General features: G+C 42.4%; 1 protein-coding gene across 1 annotated transcript in view; it reads left to right on the forward strand.

Annotated features, from left to right (window-relative positions):
• The window catches only part of KLHL36 (kelch like family member 36), a 168,978-nt gene that overhangs the window by 52,293 nt on the left and 92,130 nt on the right, over nucleotides 1–24,555 (forward strand). The window contains exons 4-5 of the mRNA XM_053700850.1: nucleotides 90–1,160; nucleotides 14,227–14,384. Of these exons, the coding sequence (XP_053556825.1) occupies nucleotides 90–1,160; nucleotides 14,227–14,384 (1,229 nt within the window). The remainder of the gene's footprint in view (nucleotides 1–89; nucleotides 1,161–14,226; nucleotides 14,385–24,555) is intronic.

The raw sequence follows: 24,555 nt of genomic DNA on the forward strand, positions 1-24,555 counted from the left end.
CTAAAGAGCTTTATTGAATGGAGCACACTATGGAGAACCACACATCCAGTGAATTCCATCACTTGTTTATCCCTGTATTTGTTCTTCAGGTGTACAAGTGGGCTGACCACTCCAGTATGGTCCTTCAGAGCCTCAGCGAGCAAAGACAGAAGGGTCTGTTCTGTGATGTAATTCTGGTGGCTGATGAGCAGAGAGTCCCAGCTCACAGGAACCTCTTATCTGCATGTAGTGACTATTTTAATTCCATGTTCACCATTGGCATGCGGGAGGCCCATCAAAAGGAAGTTGAATTAGTGGGTGCTTCATACATTGGCCTCAAAGCTGTGATTGACTTTTTGTACAACAATGATTTGTCTTTGGATGGTGGGAACATTGATTATATTCTGGAGACAGCCCACCTTCTACAGATTTGGAAGGTGGTGGATTTCTGCTGTGAGTACCTTGAAAATGAAGTGAATGATGAAAACTACTTGTACCTCCAAGAACTTGCCTCAATTTATAGCCTGGAACGCCTTGGATCCTATATTAACTCTTTCATTTTACATAACTACAGCACTCTTTCCTTTACTACAAATTTCCTTCAAAATGTGTCCTCGCAGAAACTTTGCCAGTACTTATCTAGCAGCCATGTTCAACATGAATGTGAACATGATCTGCTGCAGTCCGCTTTGCAGTGGCTTACTCATTGTCCTGATAGAGAAATCCATGCTTACCAAGTTCTTCAGAATATCCATTTCCAGCTGATTCCTAAAAGTGATCTTCTACACAGGGTGAAACCAGCTGTGTGCTCTCTTCTAAACGAGTCCAGCTGTGAGGGCCTGGTAGAGGAAGCTATCAACTATCATAATAACTTAGCGGCTCAGCCGCTGTTACAGAACACACGCAGCTCTTTGCGTTCAGGGATTGAAAGGCTCCTGTTCGTGGGTGGAGAAGTGTCCGAACATTGTCTTGAACTGAGTGATGACGTCTGTTTTCTGGATAATAAAAAGGAGCAGTGGTTGTTCGAGACACAGCTACCAGCAAGACGGAGTCATCACTGTGCTACTGTTCTAGGCAACTTCATCTTTGTTGCTGGTGGAAGCTTCTCAAGAGACAATGGAGGAGATGCTGCCTCCAGTCTTCTCTACAGGTATGATCCCCGCTGGAATCAGTGGACAAAGGTGAGCATCTAAGTTACAAGCAGAAATTATGTTAGCCTATATTTGATCATCCAGTGTCTGCAATACAAAGTACGTTTTTAAACTCTGTATCGCTATTTGCCCAGAGACACATATTTAGTTTACTTTGTCACATTTTTGGTTGTTACTTCATGTTTAAAGGGACATGAAACCCCAATTTTTTTTATTCATATAGCGCATACAAACAACTGTCCAATTTACTTCTATTATCTCATTTTCTTTTTTCTCTTTAGTATCCTTTGTTGAAAAGCACACATAGGTAGACTCATGGGCTTGCCAATGTATTTAGCTAGTTCCCAGGAGTGCATTACTGCTCCTTTAATAAAGAATACAAAGACAATGAAGCAGAATAATTGATTATAGAAATAAATTACAAAGTTGCTTAAAATTGTTTGATCTATCTGAATCATAAAAGAAATTTGGGTTTCACGTCCCTTTAAATATAATTATAGTCATCTAAGTTATTAAAAAAAGTTACTTTTTTTTTTTTCTTCAGCATTATCTCCAACACACACAAATTACTTTCAAGAAAAACATTGCTAATATAATAACAGTATAAACGTGTGTGTGTGTTTGTGTTTGTAGAGGAGGTGAGAGTGCTTTTCCCTGTGTTGTGTGTGTGTGTGTGTGTGTGTGTGTGAATGTATGACATCGGGCATGCGGGGTAGGGGTAATGATGGAATTATCAACAAATTGGGGGGTGGAGATTTTGGAAGAAAGGGGAAAAATAAGGAGTTCAGTTTTGGAGAGATTTAGCTTAAGGTAGTAAGAGGACATCCAAGATGAGATATGAGAAAGACGGTTAGTAAGGAAGGAGGTAGATTTGGGTGTCATCGGCATACAAATGATATTGTAACCCGTGGGACTTTATTAAGGAACCTAATGATGACGTATAGATTGAGAAGAGAAGTGGACCGAGGACAGACCCTTGAGGTACCCCAACAGAAAGTGGTAACTGCTTAAAACTACTAATCGGCAAATGGCTTTGTTTTTTAACAAAAAGACTTATAACAAAAGACTTTATGACTCTTGGAATATGGACTTCTAATTTTCATATATTCCACTTTTTGGAAGATTATTTATAGCAATACATGCGCTATTGTGTATATGTGACACGTTGTATGTTTTATGTTTGTATTTTATATGTTTTTGGCCACTGTCTGTGCATATTAACTTGTGTAATTTTACCAGTTATTTTTATATGACTATTAGTTTTTAAAGCTTTTTAATCTATAACGATATATTGAAATTAAATATATATACACATCTATTTTTTTTTTTTTAGCCAGTTACTACACATTTAGCTGCTCCTTTGCAGTGCAGCTGTATATTCAGCCTGCAGATCTCTGCAGATAGTGTAATTTAACCAGTAAGGTTAAGAGGCTGCCTGGCCACTGTCTGTGCATATTAACTTGTGTAATTTTACCAGTTATTTTTATATGACTATTAGTTTTTAAAGCTTTTTAATCTATAACGATATATTGAAATTAAATATATATACACATCTATTTTTTTTTCTAGCCAGTTACTACACATTTAGCTGCTCCTTTGCAGTGCAGCTGTATATTCAGCCTGCAGATCTCTGCAGATAGTGTAATTTAACCAGTAAGGTTAAGAGGCTGCCTGGAGGTTTTAGTAGTTTTTGGTTTAGCGTTTTTTCGTTTGGAAAAGCAAACGTTTTTTTTGCAGTAAAAAAAGTTGTCCTTTTTAAAATTGAAAGGGCCAGTAACGTTTTTATTTTTAACTTTTGGGAAGCCAGTTTAATTTATTTTTGATAAGATTGATCAAGGGGCTGTGCAAGATGTTACATGGAGCTTATGCCTTGACTCTGTGGAACCTCCAATCCATTTTTGTTCATCAGATATTGATAGGACATTAAATTATAGGGATAGAGTTTTTGAATCTGAGCCATCATTAGCTAAGGCGGATGCTGTTCAGGGGTCTTCTGTCCAGGATATGCCGCAGCTTTCTCCTCAAACTTCCAATCCTTTAGTGTCTACTCATGCAGTGCCCAGTGTTTCATCTGTTACTCCAGTTGGGGTTTCCTTGCAGGACATTGCTATACAGATATCCTTTGTGGTAACTGATGCCCTGACAGATTTTCCTATGTTACAGAAGAAGCGTAAAAGGAGATATAAGCATTGAGGAGGGAGTAAGGTATCTGAATAAGGTGTGGCTATGTCGAATAGTTCCTCTCATAGGTCTGAGGGGGAGATCTCAGATAGTATAGTTCCTTCTTCTGATGCTGAAGTGGTAACTTTGAGGTTTAAACTTGAGCACCTCCGGGTGCTACTCAAGGAGGTTTTGGCTACCTTGGATGACTCTGATGCTACGGTTGTAGTCACTCCAAAGAAATCTAGTAAGCTGAACAAATATTTTGATGTTCCTTCAGCTGTGGAGGTTTTTCCTGTTCCAGACCATGCTTCTAAGATTATTGCACGGGAGTGGGAGCCTGGGATTCCTTTTCCCCTTCTCTGATTTTTAAGAAAATGTTTCCAATTGCTGATTCTGTTAAGGAGTCTTGGCAGACAGTTCCCAAGGTGGAGGGAGTGATTTCCACTTTGTCCAAGAGGACCACTATTGCCATAGAGGATAGCTGTTCCTTTAAGGATCCTATGGATAAGAAGTCGGAGGCGTTGCTTAAAAGGATGTATGTTCACCAGGGGTTACAATGGCAGCCTGCGGTGTATATTGCTACTGTCACTAGTGCAGCAGCATATTGGTTTGATGCGCTGTCTGATTCTGTTCAGGCGGATACGCCTCTTGAGGAGATCCTGGATAGGATCAGGGCTCTTAAGTTGGCTAATTCTTTTATCACGGATGCCTCCTTTGCAGGTTATCAAGTTGGAGCAAATATTTCTGCCTTTGCTGTTTTGGCTGGCAGGGCTTTATGGTTGAAGTCTTGGTCTGCGTATGTGTCTTCTAAGTCTAAGCTTTTGTCTATTCATAACAAGGGTAAGACCTTTTTTGGGCCGGGCTTAGCTGAGATTATTTCAGACATTACGGGAGGAAAGGGTCATTCTTTCCCTCAGGATAAGAGGAATAAGACGAAGGGTCGCCAGAGAAATTTTCGTTCCTTTCGTAACTTTTCAGGCAAGCCTTCCCCCTCATCTTCCAAGCAGGAACAGTCCCAAGTCCTCCTGGAAGTTCAATCAGTCTTGAAGCAAGGGGAAGCAATCTAAGAAGCCTGTCTCTGACTCAAAGTCAGCATGAAGATTCTGCCCCCAGTCCGGGAGCAGACTTTCTTTTTTCGCTCAGGCATGGGTTTGGGATTTTCCGGATCCCTGGGCAGTGGACATGGTGTCCCATGGATACAAGTTGGAGTTCAAAAATTATCCTCCCAGGGGCAGGTTTCACCTTTCAAGATTATCTGTAGACCAGATAAAGAGAGAGGTGTTTTTACGTTTGTGTTCAGGATCTTTCCGACCTGGGAGTGATAGTTCCTGTTCCAATTCAGGAGCAGGGTCTGGGTTTTTATTCCAATCTGTTCATGGTTCCCAAAAAGGAGGGAACTTTCAGGCCAATTCTAGATCTCAAATCTGTAAGCAAGTTCCATCATTCAAGATGGATACTATTCGTTCCATTCTTCCTTTGGTTCAGGAGGGTCAGTTCATGACTACTGTGGATTTAATAGATGCGTATCTGCATATTCCCATCCACAGGGATCATCACAAGTTTCTAAGGTTCGCGTTCCTAGACAAACACTTTCAGTTTGTGGCCCTTCCTTTTGGTCTTGCAGAATTTTCTCAAAGGTCCTGGGAGCATTGTTGGCGGTGCTCCAGTTGCGGGGTGTTGCAGTGGCGCCTTATTTGGACGATATTCTGGTTCAGGCGTCATCTTTTCAACAAGTAAACTCTCACACGGAGTTGTTGTTGACTTTTCTGTGCTCCCATGGATGGAAGGTGAATTAAGGATAAAGTTCATTGGTTCCAGCTACAAGGGTGGTATTCTTGGACACCATAATAGATTCTCTAGAGATGAAGATATTTCTGACAGAGGTCAGAAGAACAAAGATCTTCAACTCTTGTTTTGCCCTTCAGTCCTCTCCTCGGCCGTCAGTGGCTCAGTGTATGGAGGTAATTGGTCTGATGGTGTCAGCTATGGACATCATTCCGTTTGCTCGGTTCCATCTCAGGCCTCTGCAGTTTTGCATGCTCAGACAATTGAACAGAGATTATGCGGATCTGTCTCCTCGAATTTTTCTGTATCAGGCGACAAGAGATTCTCTTCTGTGGTGGTTGTCTCAAGATCTTCTCTCTCAGGGAACCTGCTTTCGCAGAGCTACCTGGGTGATCATTACCACGGATGCCAATCTGCTGGGATGGGGAGCTGTCTGGGGCTCGCTGAAGGCTCAGGGTCTATGGACTCGGGAGGAGTCGATTCTTCCCATAAATATTCTAGAGCTGAGGGCAATCTTCAATGCTCTTCTGGCCTGGCCTCAACTAGCTTCAGCCCAGTTTCAGGTTTCAGTCGGACAATATAACGTCAGTGGCTTACATCAATCATCAGGGAGGAACTCGGAGTTCCTTGGCCATGACAGAGGTAGCCAAGATTATTCAGGGGACGGAGGCTCACAACTGCTGTTTGTCTGCGATCCACATTCCAGGGGTGGACAATTGGGAAGCGGATTTTCTAAACAGACAGACTTTTCATCCGGGGTAGTGGGACAGCCGGAGTTGGATCTCATGGCATCTCACCAAAATGCCAAGCATCCAAGGTATGGGTCGAGGTCAAGGGATCCTCGGGCTGTACTGATAGATGCTCTGGCAATTCCTTGGGAGTTCAGTCTGGCATATGTGTTTCCTCAGTTTGCTCTTCTTCCTCGGGTCATTGCTCGGATCAGACAGGAAAGGGCATCAGTGATTCTCATCGCACCAGCGTGGCCTCACAGTATCTGGTATGCAGATTTGGTGGAGATGTCATCTCTTCCACATTGGATACTTCCGTTAAGGAAGGACCCTCTACTTCAGGGGCCCTTCCTTTATCCAAATCTCGTTTCTCTGAAGCTGACTGCTTGGAGATTGAACGCTTGATATTATCTAAGCGTGGGTTTTCTAAATTGGTTATTGAGACTATGATTCAGGCTTGTAAGCCTGTGACTAGAAAAAGTTAGGATTCCTAGGATTTTGTCTTTTCTCCAGGAGGGTCTGGAGAAGGGTTTATCTGCAAGTACCTTGAAAGGTCAAATTTCTGCTTTATCTATTTTGTTGCACAAGCGTCTGGCGGATGTGCCAGATGTTCAGTCTTTTTGTCAGGCCTTGGTTAGAATCCGGCCTATGTTTGTTTGCTACTCCTCCTTGGAGTCTTAATTTGATTCTTAGAGTTCTTCAACAGGCTCCATTTGAGCTTATGCATTCTTTGGATATTAAAATGTTATCTTGGAAGGTTTTGTTTTTGGTTGCTATCTCTTAGGTTTGAAGAGTTTTGGAGGTTTCAGCACTGCAGTGTGAATCTCCTTACCTTATTTTTCATTCTGATAAGGTGGTCCTGCGTACTGCCTTAGGTTTCCTTCCCAAAGTGGTTTCGGATAGAAATCTTAATCAAGAGATTGTTGTTCCTTTTTTGTGTCCTAATCCTTCTTCTCATAAGGAGCATTTGTTGCACAACCTGGATGTAGTTTGTGCGTTGAAATATTATTTGCAGGCGAATAAGGATTTTCGCCAGTCTTCTTCTTTGTTGTTTTTTCTGGGAAGTGCAAGGGTCAGAAAGCTATGGCTGCGTCTTTCTTTTTGGCTGAGGAGTGTTATTTGCCTGGCATATGAGACTGCTGGACAGCAGCCTCCTGAGAAAATCACGGCTCATTCCACACAGGCTGTTTCTTCTTTTTGGGCCTTCAAAAATGAAGCTTCTGTGTAACAGATTTGCAAAGCTGGTCATCTTTACACACTTTTTCTAATTTTTTATAAGTTTGATACTTTTGCTTCGTCTGAGGCTTCTTTTGGGAGAAAGGGTTCTTCAAGCAGTGGTGCCTTCCGTTTAGGTTAACTGTCTTGTCCCTCCCTTATCATCCATGTCCTCTGGCTTGGGTATTGGTTTCCAACAGTAATTATGATGATCCATGGACTCACCCTGTCATTATAAAGAAAACAAAATTTCTCCAACATAGGTGTGTCCGGTCCACGGCGTCATCCTTACTTGTGGGATATTCTCTTCCCCAACAGGAAATGGCAAAGAGCCCAGCAAAGCTGGTCACATGATCCCTCCTAGGCTCCGCCTACCCCAGTCATTCTCTTTGCCGTTGTACAGGCAACATCTCCACGGAGATGGCTTAGAGTTTTTTAGTGTTTAACTGTAGTTTTTATTATTCAATCAAGAGTTTGTTATTTTGAAATAGTGCTGGTATGTACTATTTACTCAGAAACAGAAAAGAGATGAAGATTTCTGTTTGTATGAGGAAAATGATTTTAGCAACCGTCACTAAAATCCATGGCTGTTCCACACAGGACTGTTGAGAGCAATTAACTTCAGTTGGGGGAACAGTGAGCAGTCTCTTGCTGCTTGAGGTATGACACATTCTAACAAGACGATGTAATGCTGGAAGCTGTCATTTTCCCTCTGGGATCCGGTAAGCCATGTTTATTACGATTGTAAATAAGGGCTTCAAAAAGGGCTTATTAAGACTGTAGACTTTTTTTGGGCTAAATCGATTGATTATTAACACATATTTAGCCTTGAGGAATCATTTTATCTGGGTATTTTGATATAATAATATCGGCAGGCACTGTTTTAGACACCTTATTCTTTAGGGGCTTTCCCAAAGCATAGGCAGAGCCTCATTTTCGCGCCGGTGTTGCGCACTTGTTTTTGAGAGGCATGGCATGCAGTCGCATGTGAGAGGAGCTCTGATACTTAGAAAAGACTTTCTGAAGGCGTCATTTGGTATCGTATTCCCCTTGGGGCTTGGTTGGGTCTCAGCAAAGCAGATACCAGGGACTGTAAAGGGGTTAAAGTTCAAAACGGCTCCGGTTCCGTTATTTTAAGGGTTAAAGCTTCCAAATTTGGTGTGCAATACTTTTAAGGCTTTAAGACACTGTGGTGAAAATTTGGTAAATTTTGAACAATTCCTTCATGTTTTTTCGCATTTGCAGTAATAAAGTATGACAGTAACGGTTTTATTTTAAAACGTTTTTTGTACTTGTTATCAAGTTTATGCCTGTTTAACATGTCTGAACTACCAGATAGACTGTGTTCTGAATGTGGGGAAGCCAGAATTCCTATTCATTTAAATAAATGTGATTTATGTGACAATGACAATGATGCCCAAGATGATTCCTCAAGTGAGGGGAGTAAGCATGGTACTGCATCATTCCCTCCTTCGTCTACACGAGTCTTGCCCACTCAGGAGGCCCCTAGTACATCTAGCGCGCCAATACTCCTTACTATGCAACAATTAACGGCTGTAATGGATAATTCTGTCAAAAACATTTTAGCCAAAATGAACACTTATCAGCGTAAGCGCGACTGCTCTGTTTTAGATACTGAAGAGCATGACGACGCTGATATTAATATTTCTGAAGGGCCCCTAACTCAGTCTGATGGGGCCAGGGAGGTTTTGTCTGAGGGAGAAATTACTGATTCAGGGAACATTTCTCAACAAGCTGAACCTGATGTGATTGCATTTAAATTTAAGTTGGAACATCTCCGCATTCTGCTTAAGGAGGTATTATCCACTCTGGATGATTGTGACAAGTTGGTCATCCCAGAGAAACTATGTAAAATGGACAAGTTCCTAGAGGTGCCGGGGCTCCCAGAAGCTTTTCCTATACCCAAGCGGGTGGCGGACATTGTTAATAAAGAATGGGAAAGGCCCGGTATTCCTTTCGTCCCTCCCCCCATATTTAAAAAATTGTTTCCTATGGTCGACCCCAGAAAGGACTTATGGCAGACAGTCCCCAAGGTCGAGGGAGCGGTTTCCACTTTAAACAAACGCACCACTATACCCATAGAGGATAGTTGTGCTTTCAAAGATCCTATGGATAAAAAATTAGAAGGTTTGCTTAAAAAGATGTTTGTTCAGCAGGGTTACCTTCTACAACCAATTTCATGCATTGTCCCTGTCGCTACAGCCGCATGTTTCTGGTTCGATGAGCTGATAAAGGCGGTCGACAGTGATTCTCCTCCTTATGAGGAGATTAAGGACAGAATCAATGCTCTCAAATTGGCTAATTCTTTCACCCTAGACGCCACTTTGCAATTGGCTAGGTTAGCGGCTAAGAATTCTGGGTTTGCTATTGTGGCGCGCAGAGCGCTTTGGTTGAAATCTTGGTCGGCTGATGCGTCTTCCAAGAACAAGCTACTTAACATTCCTTTCAAGGGGAAAACGCTGTTTGGCCCTGACTTGAAAGAGATTATCTCGGATATCACTGGGGGTAAGGGCCACGCCCTTCCTCAGGATCGGCCTTTCAAGGCAAAAAATAAACCTAATTTTCGTCCCTTTCGTAGAAACGGACCAGCCCAAAGTGCTACGTCCTCTAAGCAAGAGGGTAATACTTCTCAAGCCAAGCCAGCTTGGAGACCAATGCAAGGCTGGAACAAGGGAAAGCAGGCCAAGAAACCTGCCACTGCTACCAAGACAGCATGAAATGTTGGCCCCCGATCCGGGACCGGATCTGGTGGGGGGCAGACTCTCTCTCTTCGCTCAGGCTTGGGCAAGAGATGTTCTGGATCCTTGGGCGCTAGAAATAGTCTCCCAAGGTTATCTTCTGGAATTCAAGGGACTTCCCCCAAGGGGGAGGTTCCACAGGTCTCAGTTGTCTTCAGACCACATAAAAAGACAGGCATTCTTACATTGTGTAGAAGACCTGTTAAAAATGGGAGTGATTCATCCCGTTCCATTAAGAGAACAAGGGATGGGGTTCTACTCCAATCTGTTTATAGTTCCCAAAAAAGAGGGAACGTTCAGACCAATCTTAGATCTCAAGATCTTAAACAAGTTTCTCAAGGTTCCATCGTTCAAGATGGAAACCATTCGAACTATTCTTCCTTCCATCCAGGAAGGTCAATTCATGACCACGGTGGATTTAAAGGATGCGTATCTACATATTCCTATCCACAAGGAACATCATCGGTTCCTGAGGTTCGCATTCCTGGACAAACATTACCAGTTCGTGGCGCTTCCTTTCGGATTAGCCACTGCTCCAAGGATTTTCACAAAGGTACTAGGGTCCCTTCTAGCTGTGCTAAGACCAAGGGGCATTGCTGTAGTACCTTACTTGGACGACATTCTGATTCAAGCGTCGTCCCTTCCTCAAGCAAAGGCTCACACGGACATTGTCCTGGCCTTTCTCAGATCTCACGGATGGAAAGTGAACGTGGAAAAGAGTTCTCTATCTCCGTCAACAAGGGTTCCCTTCTTGGGAACAATAATAGACTCCTTAGAAATGAGGATTTTTCTGACAGAGGCCAGAAAAACAAAACTTCTAGACTCTTGTCGGATACTCCATTCCGTTCCTCTTCCTTCCATAGCTCAGTGCATGGAAGTGATCGGGTTGATGGTAGCGGCAATGGACATAGTTCCTTTTGCACGCATTCATCTAAGACCATTACAACTGTGCATGCTCAGTCAGTGGAATGGGGACTATACAGACTTGTCTCCGAAGATACAAGTAAATCAGAGGACCAGAGACTCACTCCGTTGGTGGCTGTCCCTGGACAACCTGTCACGAGGGATGACATTCCGCAGACCAGAGTGGGTCATTGTCACGACCGACGCCAGTCTGATGGGCTGGGGCGCGGTCTGGGGATCCCTGAAAGCTCAGGGTCTTTGGTCTCGGGAAGAATCTCTTCTACCGATAAATATTCTGGAACTGAGAGCGATATTCAATGCTCTCAAGGCTTGGCCTCAGCTAGCGAGGGCCAAGTTCATACGGTTTCAATCAGACAACATGACAACTGTTGCGTACATCAACCATCAGGGGGGAACAAGGAGTTCCCTGGCGATGGAAGAAGTGACCAAAATCATTCTATGGGCGGAGTCTCACTCCTGCCACCTGTCTGCTATCCACATCCCAGGAGTGGAAAATTGGGAAGCGGATTTTCTGAGTCGTCAGACATTGCATCCGGGGGAGTGGGAACTCCATCCGGAAATCTTTGCCCAAGTCACTCAGCGGTGGGGCATTCCAGACATGGATCTGATGGCCTCTCGTCAGAACTTCAAAGTTCCTTGCTACGGGTCCAGATCCAGGGATCCCAAGGCGGCTCTAGTGGATGCACTAGTAGCACCTTGGACCTTCAAACTAGCTTATGTGTTCCCGCCGTTTCCTCTCATCCCCAGGCTGGTAGCCAGGATCAATCAGGAGAGGGCGTCGGTGATCTTGATAGCTCCTGCGTGGCCACGCAGGACTTGGTACGCAGATCTGGTGAATATGTCATCGGCTCCTCCTTGGAAGCTACCTTTGAGACGAGACCTTCTTGTTCAGGGTCCGTTCGAACATCCGAATCTGGTTTCACTCCAGCTGACTGCTTGGAGATTGAACGCTTGATCTTATCGAAGCGAGGATTCTCAGATTCTGTTATCGATACTCTTGTTCAGGCCAGAAAGCCTGTAACTAGAAAGATTTACCACAAAATTTGGAAAAAATATATCTGTTGGTGTGAATCTAAAGGATTCCCTTGGGACAAGGTTAAGATTCCTAGGATTCTATCCTTCCTTCAAGAAGGATTGGAAAAAGGATTATCTGCAAGTTCCCTGAAGGGACAGATTTCTGCCTTGTCTGTGTTACTTCACAAAAAGCTGGCCGCTGTGCCAGATGTTCAAGCCTTTGTTCAGGCTCTGGTTAGAATTAAGCCTGTTTACAAACCTTTGACTCCTCCTTGGAGTCTCAATTTAGTTCTTTCAGTTCTTCAGGGGGTTCCGTTTGAACCCTTGCATTCCGTTGATATTAAGTTATTATCTTGGAAAGTTTTGTTTTTAGTTGCAATTTCTTCTGCTAGAAGAGTTTCAGAATTATCTGCTCTGCAGTGTTCTCCTCCTTATCTGGTGTTCCATGCAGATAAGGTGGTTTTACGTACTAAACCTGGTTTTCTTCCAAAAGTTGTTTCTAACAAAAACATTAACCAGGAGATTATCGTACCTTCTCTGTGTCCGAAACCAGTTTCAAAGAAGGAACGTTTGTTGCACAATTTGGATGTTGTTCGCGCTCTAAAATTCTATTTAGATGCTACAAAGGATTTTAGACAAACATCTTCCTTGTTTGTTGTTTATTCTGGTAAAAGGAGAGGTCAAAAAGCAACTTCTACCTCTCTCTCTTTTTGGATTAAAAGCATCATCAGATTGGCTTACGAGACTGCCGGACGGCAGCCTCCCGAAAGAATCACGGCTCATTCCACTAGGGCTGTGGCTTCCACATGGGCCTTCAAGAACGAGGCTTCTGTTGATCAGATATGTAGGGCAGCGACTTGGTCTTCACTGCACACTTTTACCAAATTTTACAAGTTTGATACTTTTGCTTCTTCTGAGGCTATTTTTGGGAGAAAGGTTTTGCAAGCCGTGGTGCCTTCCATTTAGGTGACCTGATTTGCTCCCTCCCTTCATCCGTGTCCTAAAGCTTTGGTATTGGTTCCCACAAGTAAGGATGACGCCGTGGACCGGACACACCTATGTTGGAGAAAACAGAATTTATGTTTACCTGATAAATTACTTTCTCCAACGGTGTGTCCGGTCCACGGCCCGCCCTGGTTTTTTTAATCAGGTCTGATAATTTATTTTCTTTAACTACAGTCACCACGGTACCATATGGTTTCTCCTATGCAAATATTCCTCCTTAACGTCGGTCGAATGACTGGGGTAGGCGGAGCCTAGGAGGGATCATGTGACCAGCTTTGCTGGGCTCTTTGCCATTTCCTGTTGGGGAAGAGAATATCCCACAAGTAAGGATGACGCCGTGGACCGGACACACCGTTGGAGAAAGTAATTTATCAGGTAAACATAAATTCTGTTTTATGCTTACCTGATAAATGTATTTATTTCTTGACACAGTGAGTCCACGGCCCGCCCTGTATTTTTTAGACAGTTTATTTTTCTATAAACCTCAGGTACCTCTGCACCTTATGTTTGCTTCCTTTCTCCTTTCCCTTTGGTCGAATGACTGGGGTTTATGGGTAAGGGAGTGATATTTAACAGCTTTGCTGTGGTGCTCTTTGCCTCCTCCTGCTGGCCAGGAGTGATATTTCCAACAGTAATTATGATGATCCGTGGACTCACCGTGTCAAGAAAGAAATACATTTATCAGGTAAGCATAAATTTAGTTTTATTTAAAAACTTTTTTACCTTTCTGATTTACAGTAATGTACTTTCGTTCTGATGACTAAAACGTTACATAAAACATTTAGGTTGTATGTATGCTCTATTATGGCATGTAAATATTGCCTAAATTAAATAAGATGTTGTTTACACTTAATCCCAGTAGTAAATATTTAAATGTTCCAAAATAAACACTAAATAAATGCTAGATAGAATGATATATTTATAGAAAAGACTAGCCTGAGAGTAACATGTTGAAGTCTTTTTTTTTTTTTTTTAAAGCTTCATTAGTTATTTAAATACTGACAAAATAGGTGTACAGTTTTAGTGTCTATAGTAAGTTAGGTTATCTTCTCTGCTGTGGCCAATTAGAGACAGTTATAAATAAGTCACTAGAGTATACAGCCAATGGCTGTGTGGAATATAACAGTGTTCTGCACTGCCATTTCTAAAAGGAACTGAAAAACTCACAATTTCAGAATGGAATTATAATTCAAGGGGACAAAATAAATAATCAAAATGTATTGCTATGTTTCTAAAAAAAAAACAATTTATCATTTTATATTACCATCTCCAAGTGTTTAATGTCCATTTTTAATAACATTAATGTAGTAAACCGTATAATAATTTTATTGAACCATGTTACGCAATACTGGCAATAGAATACAGAACAATACTGGCACACACTTGCGATGCCACCCAGGAACATGTAGTCCAGCCCTTCAGCAAGAAGTGAAAACTTTAGCTTCTCCATAGTAAAATCTGATTCTCTAACAGGCAAATAATTGTATGCTGACTTGTCTACAGGTGGCTTCCATGAACCAACGGAGAGTGGATTTTTTCCTGGCTGTTGTCACTGATAAACTTGTAGCAGTTGGGGGGAGGAATGAAACCGGAGCTCTGTCTACAGTTGAATCCTACTGCCCTCAGCAGGATGTTTGGACTAATGTCTCGTCTCTACCAAGGTAATGTGTCTTAGCCATAATAAACCCACAGTTTTTTTAGCACCATAATCTGTTTGCACTATAATTTTTCTTTTGACGTCAGTTGTGAAGAAAAGTTTAACAAATTAAATACATGTAATGGGAATAGTTTCTAATTCTGTCATACATTTCATAGTCATTTGAAACTTAAAATATTGATTATAGAGCAAAACATATTTTTCACTAGTTGGTAAATTTATAATAAGTATTCCCGATATTAAAATCCCCTCAATGTCATCCAAAACTCACACCTACAAAGCAGAAAATTGTGGTTCTGTAGTTTGTGCTCGATTTTTGTTTTGTTTTTAAAGAAGCAAATAGCTTTACTTTATTTTAACTAAAAATCACTTAACTTGGTTTTCACTTCATAATTTAAAAGTGACACAATTATGCCGTAAAATAACACTTAAAGGGTTACTAAACCCACACTTTTTTATTTCATGAGTCAGAGCATGCAATTTTGAGCAACTTTCTAATTTACTCCTATTATCAATTGTGCTTCGTTCTCTTGCTATCTTTATTTAAAAAGCAGGAATGTAAAGCTTAGAAGCCGGCCCATTTTAGGTTCAGCACCCTGGATAGCGCTTGCTGATTGGTGACTACATTCAGCCAACCAATAAGCAAGCGTAACCCAGGTGCTGAACCAGAAATGGTCTGGCTCCTAAACTTTAAATTCCTACTTTTAAAATAAAGATAGCAAGAGAACGAAGCACAATTAATAATAGGAGTAAATTTGAAAGTTGTTCAAAATTGCATGCTCTGTCTGAACCATTAAAGATACATTTTGGATTTAGTATCCATTTTAAGTATTGATATTCATTATCACAAAATACAATTAAACTCTCACAGTGTAGATAGATCATGTAATTGCTTTTTTTTTTAATGACATTTCAGTTTTCTGTTATCAAATTTACTTATTTTGCTTTATCATTTGTTAAAAACATACTTGGGTAGACTAAGGATCAGCAATGCACTACAGGAGCTGGCTGGTGATTGCTATGCATATATGTTTCTTGCCTTAGATTAAACACATAGTTATTTGCAATCAGTAGTACTCTATCACACAAGCATCTTATATTTTGCACTTGCATTTTACTTTAAGTCGCATGCTTAAAATTTGAAGTTTTAAATAATGTGTAACATGGTTTTGCTCACACTTAATATGAAGGCATAGTTGCTTATCACTTAAAAATATCTGCATTTGTGTTCCTCTTTCTTTTTCAAATGGAGAGTCTTGCTTTATAAAGAAGCACTTAAAGGGACAGTATACTGTAACATATGTTTTCCCTTAATGTGTTTCCACTTTTTTTTACCAACTGCAGAGTATACAATATATGAGAATTTGCTTTTTAAGGTTTATTTATGTATATAAACTGGCTGATATAGTCTTTTGAAGCCACAACCTAATAAAATGGCTTAAGCTTGTAGTTATAATCAGATCTTGATACTTTATCACATTGTGTACATATACATGCTCCTTTAACTTATATCTGTCCATAAACCACAGATTAATACTTGGAGAGAACAATGGAAAATTAACATTCTATTACCTTCTCTCTTCTATACCCCACTGGGAGTGAAATTTCTTCTGCTGGCTGTATTTACACAGTTTATCTATAGCTTGAACCTAAGGCCAGAAACTTTCAGAAAAGGTGGGGCCATCACAGGCTAAATCAACTATTTCTCCTACATTGGTGTATCCGGTCCACAGCTTCATCCTTACTTGTGGGATATTCTCAATCCCTACAGGAAGTGGCAAGCAAAGAGAGCACACGGCAAAGCTGTCCATATAGCTCCCCTCAGGCTCCGCCCCCCCTCATTCATTCTCTTTGCCGCTCTAACTAGTAGCATCTCCCCGGGGGTGGTAAAGAGTATGTGGTGTTAGTTGTAGTTTTTTATTTCTTCTATCAAGAGTTTGTTATTTTAAAATAGTGCCGGCTTGTACTATTTACTCTGCAGCAGAAAGTGAAGAAGATTTCTGCTAAGAGGACTATGATTTTAGCACCAGTAACTAAAATCCATTGCTGTTCCCACGCAGGACTGTTGAAACCAGATAACATCAGTTGGGGGGAACAGTTTGCAGGCTTAACTGCTTCAGGTATGATCAGTCATTTTTCTAACAAGACACAGTAATGCTAGAAGACTGTCAGAAATTCCCTCTGGGATAGGTAAGCCATTGTTATTAGATTCAGCAATAAAAGGATGGCTTATTTTAAGGGCTTATGCTGGTTGACACTATTGTGGGCTAATCTATTGCTTTTTAGCAAGTTTTCAACTTAAATAGGTGTTTTTTTATCAACTTAAAACACTTTCTCCAACATAGGTGTGTCCGGTCCACGGCGTCATCCTTACTTGTGGGATATTCTCTTCCCCAACAGGAAATGGCAAAGAGCCCAGCAAAGCTGGTCACATGATCCCTCCTAGGCTCCGCCTACCCCAGTCATTCTCTTTGCCGTTGTACAGGCAACATCTCCACGGAGATGGCTTAGAGTTTTTTAGTGTTTAACTGTAGTTTTTATTATTCAATCAAGAGTTTGTTATTTTAAAATAGTGCTGGTATGTACTATTTACTCTGAAACAGAAAAGAGATGAAGATTTCTGTTTGTATGAGGAAAATGATTTTAGCACCGTAACTAAAATCCATGGCTGTTCCACACAGGACTGTTGAGAGCAATTAACTTCAGTTGGGGGAACAGTGTGCAGTCTCTTACTGCTTGAGGTATGACACATTCTAACAAGACGATGTAATGCTGGAAGCTGTCATTTTCCCTATGGGATCCGGTAAGCCATGTTTATTAAGATAGTAAATAAGGGCTTCACAAGGGCTTATTAAGACTGTAGACTTTTTCTGGGCTAAATCGATTCATTATTAACACATATTTAGCCTTGAGGAATCATTTATTCTGGGTATTTTGATATGATTATATCGGCAGGCACTGTTTTAGACACCTTATTCTTTAGGGGCTTTCCCTAATCATAGTCAGAGCCTCATTTTCGCGCCGGTATGGCGCACTTGTTTTTGAGGACAGCATGGCATGCAGCTGCATGTGTGTGGAGCTCTGATACATAGAAAAGTCTTTCTGAAGGCATCATTTGGTATCGTATTCCCCTTTGGGCTTGGTTGGGTCTCAGCAAAGCAGATTCCAGGGACTGTAAAGGGGTTAAATATAAAAACGGCTCCGGTTCCGTTATTTTAAGGGTTAAAGCTTCCAAATTTGGTGTGCAATACTTTTAAGGCTTTAAGACACTGTGGTGAAATTTTGGTGAATTTTGAACAATTCCTTCATACTTTTTCGCAATTGCAGTAATAAAGTGTGTTTAGTTTAAAATTTAAAGTGACAGTAACGGTTTTATTTTAAAACGTTTTTTGTGCTTTGTTATCAAGTTTATGCCTGTTTAACATGTCTGAACTACCAGATAGATTGTGTTCTGACTGTGGGGAAACCAAGGTTCCTTCTCATTTAACTATATGTATTTTATGTCATAAAATTTTTTTAGTAAAAATGATGCCCAAGATGATTCCTCAAGTGAGGGGAGTAAGCATGGTACTGCATCATCCCCTCCTTCGTCTACACCAGTCTTGCCCATACAGGAGGCCCCTAGTACATCTAGTGCGCCAATACTCCTTACTATGCAACATTTAACGGCTGTAATGGATAATTCTATCAAAAACATTTTAGCCAATATGCCCACTTATCAGCGAAAGCGCGACTGCTCTGTTTTAGAAAATTCTGTAGAGCATGAGAACGCTGATGATATGGTTTCTGAAGGGCCCCTACACCAGTCTGAGGGGGCCAGGGAGGTTTTGTCTGAGGGAGAAATTTCAGATTCAGGAAACATTTCTCAACAAGCTGAACCTGATGTGATTACTTTTAAATTTAAGTTGGAACATCTCCGCGCTCTGCTTAAGGAGGTGTTATCCAATTTGGATGATTGTGATTATCTGGTCATTCCAGAACCACTATGTAAAATGGAAAAGTTCTTAGAGGCCCCGGGGCCCCCCGAAGCTTTTCCTATATCCAAGCGGGTGGCGTACATTGTTAGTAAAGAATGGGACAGGCCCGGTATACCTTTAGTACCTCCCCCCATATTTATAAAATTGTTTTCCTATAGTCGACCCCAGAAAGGACTGATGGCAGACAGTCCCCAAGGTCGAGGGGGCGGTTTCTACTCTACACAAGCGCGCCACTATACCCATAGAAGATAGTTGTGCTTTCCAAGATCCTATGGATAAAAAATTAGAAGGTCTGCTAAAGATGTTTGTTCAGCAAGGTTCCCTTCTACAACCAATTGCATGCATTGTCCCTGTCACTGCAGCCGCGTGTTTCTAGTTTGATGAGCTAGGAAAGGCGATTATTAGTAATTCTTCTTCTTATGAGGAGATTATGGACAGAATTCGTGCTCTTAAATTGGCTAATTCTTTCACCCTAGACGCCACCTTGCAATTGGCTAGGTTAGCGACCAAAAAATTCTGGGTTTGCTATTGTGGCGCAGAGCGCTTTGGTTAAAATCTTGGGCAGCGGATGCGTCTTCCAAGAACAAATTGCTTGACATTCCTTTCAAGGGGAAAACACTCTTTGGCCCTGACTTGAAAGAGATTATCTCTGATATCACTGGGGGCAAGGGCCACGCCCTTCCTCAGGATAGGTCTTTTCAAGACCAAAAATAAACGTAAGTTTCGTCCCTTTCGCAGAAACGGATCAGCCCCAAGGGCTACGTCCTCTAAGCAGGAAGGTAATACTTCTCAAGCCAATCCAGCCTGGAGACCTATGCAAGGCTGGAACAAAGGAAAGCAGGCCAGGAAACCTGCCACTGCTACCAAGACAGCATGAAATGCGGGCCCCCGATCCGGGACCGGATCTGGTGGGGGGCAGACTCTCTCTCTTCGCTCAGGCTTGGGCAAGAGATGTTCTGGATCCTTGGGCGCTAGAAATAGTCTCCCAAGGTTATTCTCTGAAGTTCAAGGGGCTTCCTCCAAGGGGGAGGTTCCACAGGTCTCAGTTGTCTTCAGACCACATAAGAAGACAGGCATTCTTACATTGGGTAGAAGACCTGCTAAAAATGGGAGTGATTCATCCTGTTCCATTAGGAGAACAAGGGATGGGGTTCTACTCCAATCTGTTCATAGTTCCCAAAAAAGAGGGAACGTTCAGACCAATCTTAGATCTCTAGATCTTGAACAAGTTCTCAAGGTTCCATCGTTCAAGATGGAAACCATTCGAACACTTCTTCCTTCCATCCAGGAAGGTCAATTCATGACCAAGGAGGATTTCAAGGATGCGTATCTACATATTCCTATCCACAAGGAACATCATCGGTTCCTAAGGTTTGCATTCCTGGACAAGCATTTCCAGTTCGTGGCGTTTTCTTTCGGATTAGCCACTGCTCCTAGGATTTTCTCATAGGTACTAGGGTCCCTTCTGGCGGTGCTAAGACCAAGGGGCATTGCTGTAGTACCTTACTTGGACGACATTCTGATTCGAGCGTCGTCCCTTCCTCAAGTAAAGGCTCACACGGACATTGTCCTGGCCTTTCTCAGATCTCACGGATGGAAAGTGAACGTGGAAAAGAGTTCTCTATCTCCGTCAACGAGGGTTCCCTTCTTGGGAACTATAATAGACTCCTTTGAAATGAGGATTTTTCTGACAGAAGCCAGAAAAACAAAAACTTCTAGACTCTTGTCGGATACTTCATTCCGTTCCTCTTCCTTCCATAGCGCAGTGCATGGAAGTGATAGGTTTGATGGTAGCGGCAATGGACATAGTTCCTTTTGTGCGCATTCATCTAAGACCATTACAACTGTTCATGCTCAGTCAGTGGTATGGGGACTATTCAGACTTGTCTCCGAAGATACAAGTAAATCAGAGGACCAGAGACTCATTCCGTTGGTGGCTGTCCCTGGACAACCTGTCACAAGGGATGACCTTCCGCAGACCAGAGTGGGTCATTGTCACGACCGACGCCAGTCTGATGGGCTGGGGCGCGGTCTGGGGATCCCTGAAAGCTCAGGGTCTTTGGTCTCGGGTAGAATCTCTTCTACCGATAAATATTCTGGAACTGAGAGCGATATTCAATGCTCTCAAAGCTTGGCCTCAGCTAGCGAGGGCCAAGTTCATACATCAACCATCAGGGGGGAACACGGAGTTCCCTAGCGATGGAAGAAGTGACCAAAATCATTCTATGGGCGGAGTCTCACTCCTGCCACCTGTCTGCTATCCACATCCCAGGAGTGGAAAATTGGGAAGCGGATTTTCTGGGTCGTCAGACATTGCATCCGGGGGAGTGGGAACTCCATCCGGAAATCTTTGCCCAAGTCACTCAACCGTGGGGCATTCCAGACATGGATCTGTGGCCTCTCGTCAGAACTTCAGAGTTCCTCACTACGGGTACAGATCCAGGGATCCCAAGGCGGCTCTAGTGGATGCACTAGTAGCACCTTGGACCTTCAAACTAGCTTATGTGTTCCCGCCGTTTCCTCTCATCCCCAGGCTGGTAGCCAGGATCAATCAGGAGAGGGCGTCTGTGATTTTGATAGCTCCTGCGTGGCCACGCAGGACTTGGTATGCAGATCTGGTGAATATGTCATCGGCTCCACCATGGAAGCTACCTTTGAGAGACCTTCTTGTTCTAGGTCCGTTCGACCCACTCCAGCTGACTGCTTGGAGATTGAACGCTTGATCTTATCAAAGCGAGGGTTCTCAGATTCTGTTATTAATACTCTTGTTCAGGCCTGAAAGCCTGTAACCAGAAAAATTACCACATAATTTGGTATATCTGTTGGTGTGAATCTGCAGGATTCCCTTGGGACAAGGTTAAGATTCCTAAGAGTCTATCCTTCCTTCGAGAAGGATTGGAAAAAGGATTATCTGCAAGTTCCTTGATGGGACAGATTTCTGCCTTGTCTGTGTTACTTCACAAAAAGCTGGCAGCTGTGCCAGATGTTCTAGCCTTTGTTCAGGCTCTGGTTAGAATCAAGCCTGTTTACAAAATTTTTACTCCTCCTTGGAGTCTCAACCTAGTTCTTTCAGTTCTTCAGGGGGTTCCGTTTGAACCCTTACATTCCGTTGATATTAAGTTATTATCTTGGAAAGTTTTGTTTTTGGTTGCAATTTCTTCTGCTAGAAGAGTTTCAGAATTATCTGCTCTGCAGTGTTCTTCTCCTTATCTGGTGTTCCATGCAGATAAGGTGGTTTTGCGTACTAAACCTGGTTTTCTTCCAAAAGTTGTTTCTAACAAAAACATTAACCAGGAGATAGTTGTGCCTTCTTTGTGTCCTAATCCAGTTTCAAAGAAGGAACGTTTGTTGCACAACTTGGATGTAGTTCGTGCTCTCAAATTTTACTTAGCAGCTACTAAGGATTTCAGACAAACTTGTCTTTGTTTGTTGTTTATTCTGGTAAACGGAGAGGTCAAAAAGCAACTTCTACCTCTCTCTCCTTCTGGATTAAAAGCATTATCCGATTGGCTTATGAGACTGCCGGACGGCAGCCTCCTGAAAGAATCACAGCTCACTCCACTAGGGCTGTGGCTTCCACATGGGCCTTCAAGAACGAGGCTTCTGTTGATCAGATATGTAAGGCAGCGACTTGGTCTTCACTGCACACTTTTTCTAAATTTTACAAATTTGATACTTTTGCTTCTTCTGAGGCTATTTTTGGGAGAAAGGTTTTGCAAGCCGTGGTGCCTTCCATTTAGGTGACCTGATTTGCTCCCTCCCTTCATCCGTGTCCTAAAGCTTTGGTATTGGTTCCCACAAGTAAGGATGACGCCGTGGACCGGACACACCTATGTTGGAGAAAACAGAATTTATGTTTACCTGATAAATTACTTTCTCCAACGGTGTGTCCGGTCCACGGCCCGCCCTGGTTTTTTTAATCGGGTCTGATAATTTATTTTCTTTAACTACAGTCACCACGGTAACATATGGTTTCTCCTATGCAAATATTCCTCCTTAACGTCGGTCGAATGACTGGGGTAGGCGGAGCCTAGGAGGGATCATGTGACCAGCTTTGCTGGGCTCTTTGCCATTTCCTGTTGGGGAAGAGAATATCCCACAAGTAAGGATGACGCCGTGGACCGGACACACCGTTGGAGAAAGTAATTTATCAGGTAAACATAAATTCTGTTTTTGGGGATTAATTTGCGCCTGGCACTTAGTTGGACACCTAATCTAGTCAGAAAGGCCCCTCCACTCTAGTATGCAGAGGAAGGAAGCCTCATTTTCGCGCCTCAATTGTGCACTTGTTTTGACAAGCCAGTTCATGCAGCTTCACGTGGGGAGTCCGGAGGCATCAGGAAAGGCTCCAGGGAGGCTTATATTCTTACCAAAATAACCCTAAGGAAGGTAAAAGCCACAGGGCATGCTGTGGCAGAGTACTGTAGTGTGTTAACCGGTTAACTGCTGTTATTAGCTCCGGTTTGGGCATTAAGGGGTTAATTGGTCTGAAAATTTGTGTGCAACCTTTTCAAAGCATTATGACACTGTGGTGAAAATTTCATAAAAATCGGATGTGTTTTTGATGGTTTTTTGATGTTTCAGTAATAAAGTGTGCACTTTTTTTTATTTAAAGAGACAGTAACGTTTTTGTCAAAAATAAATTTTATTGCATTGAAGTTACTTTTAAGTCTGTTAAACATGTCTGAACCTTCAGATAGCCTATGTTCTCTATGTTCAAAGGCCAAGGTGGTTCCCCCATTAAATTTATGTGGGAAATGTGCTATAGCGTCCAAACAGCTTAAGGACCGTACAATTACACTTAAAGATATAGCCCAAGATGATTCTTTAGCTGAAGGGTGTGAAGATAGCTCGCTATCCTCCCCTTCTGTGTCAACACCAGCTATGCCCGCGCAAGCGATGCCCAGTACATCTAACTCACCAATTGCGATTACTATGCAACAGTTAGCGGCAGTAATGGATAATTCTCTCTCAGCATTTTTATACAAACTGCCAGCTTTTCCTAGGAAGCGTGATTGCTCAGTTTTAAACACAGAAAATGAGCAAGCTGACGCAGAGGATAATTTATCTGTAGTGCCCTCACATCAATCTGACTTGGTGGTGAGGGAGGGCCTGTCTGAGGGAGAAATTTCTGACACAGGGAAAGTTTCTCAGCAGGCAGAGCCTGATGCCATAGCATTTAAATTTAAGCTAGAACACCTCCGCGCCCTACTTAAGGAGGTCCTAGCTACATTTGATGATTGTGATCCTTTGGTGATCCCTGAAAAATTGTGTAAAATGGACAAATTCTTAGAGGTCCCAGTACACACTGATGCATTTCCGATGCCTAAGAGGGTGGCGGATATCGTGACTAAGGAGTGTGAGAAGCCAGGTGTACCCTTTGTTCCCCCTCCTATATTTAAGAAAATGTTCCCAATTGTTGACCCTAGAAGGGACGCATGGCAGACGGTCCCTAAGGGAGAGGGGGCAGTTTCAACGCTAGCTAAGTGCACGACTATACCAATAGAAGACCGTTGCGCTTTCAAAGATCCTATGGATAAAAAATTAGAAGGTTTACTTAAGAAAATCTTTGTTCAACAGGGTTTTCTTCTTCAACCAATTTCTTGCATTATTCCTGTAACCACTGCAGCGGCTTTTTGGTTTGAGGAACTAGAAAACTTGCTCCAAAAGGAGACTTCTTATGATGAAGTCATGGACAGAATTCACGCCCTGAAGTTGGCTAATTCTTTCATTACAGACGGCGCTTTCCAGTTAGCTAAATTAGCGGCGAAAAATTCTGGTTTTGCAATTGTGGCGCGCAGAGCGCTTTGGTTAAAGTCTTGGTCGGCGGATGTGTCGTCCAAAACAAAATTACTTAATATTCCTTTCAAGGGTAAGACCCTATTTGGGCCAGAGTTGAAGGAAATTATTTCAGATATCACTGGAGGAAAGGGCCATGCCCTTCCACAGGATAGACCTTTCAAGGCTAAAAATAAGTCTAATTTTCGTTCCTTTTGCAATTTCAGGAACGGACCGACTTCCACCTCTACAGCCACTAGGCAAGAGGGTAACGCATCCCGCCCAAACCAGCATGGAAGCCATTGCAAGGCTGGAACAAGGGCAAACAGGCCAAGAAGCCTGCTGCTGCTACCAAGACAGCATGAAGGGGTAGCCCCCGACCGGATCTAGTAGGGGGCAGACTTTCTCTCTTTGCTCAGG

This window comes from Bombina bombina, chromosome 1 (assembly GCF_027579735.1).
Source record: "Bombina bombina isolate aBomBom1 chromosome 1, aBomBom1.pri, whole genome shotgun sequence".
NCBI classification, from domain to species: domain Eukaryota; kingdom Metazoa; phylum Chordata; class Amphibia; order Anura; family Bombinatoridae; genus Bombina; species Bombina bombina.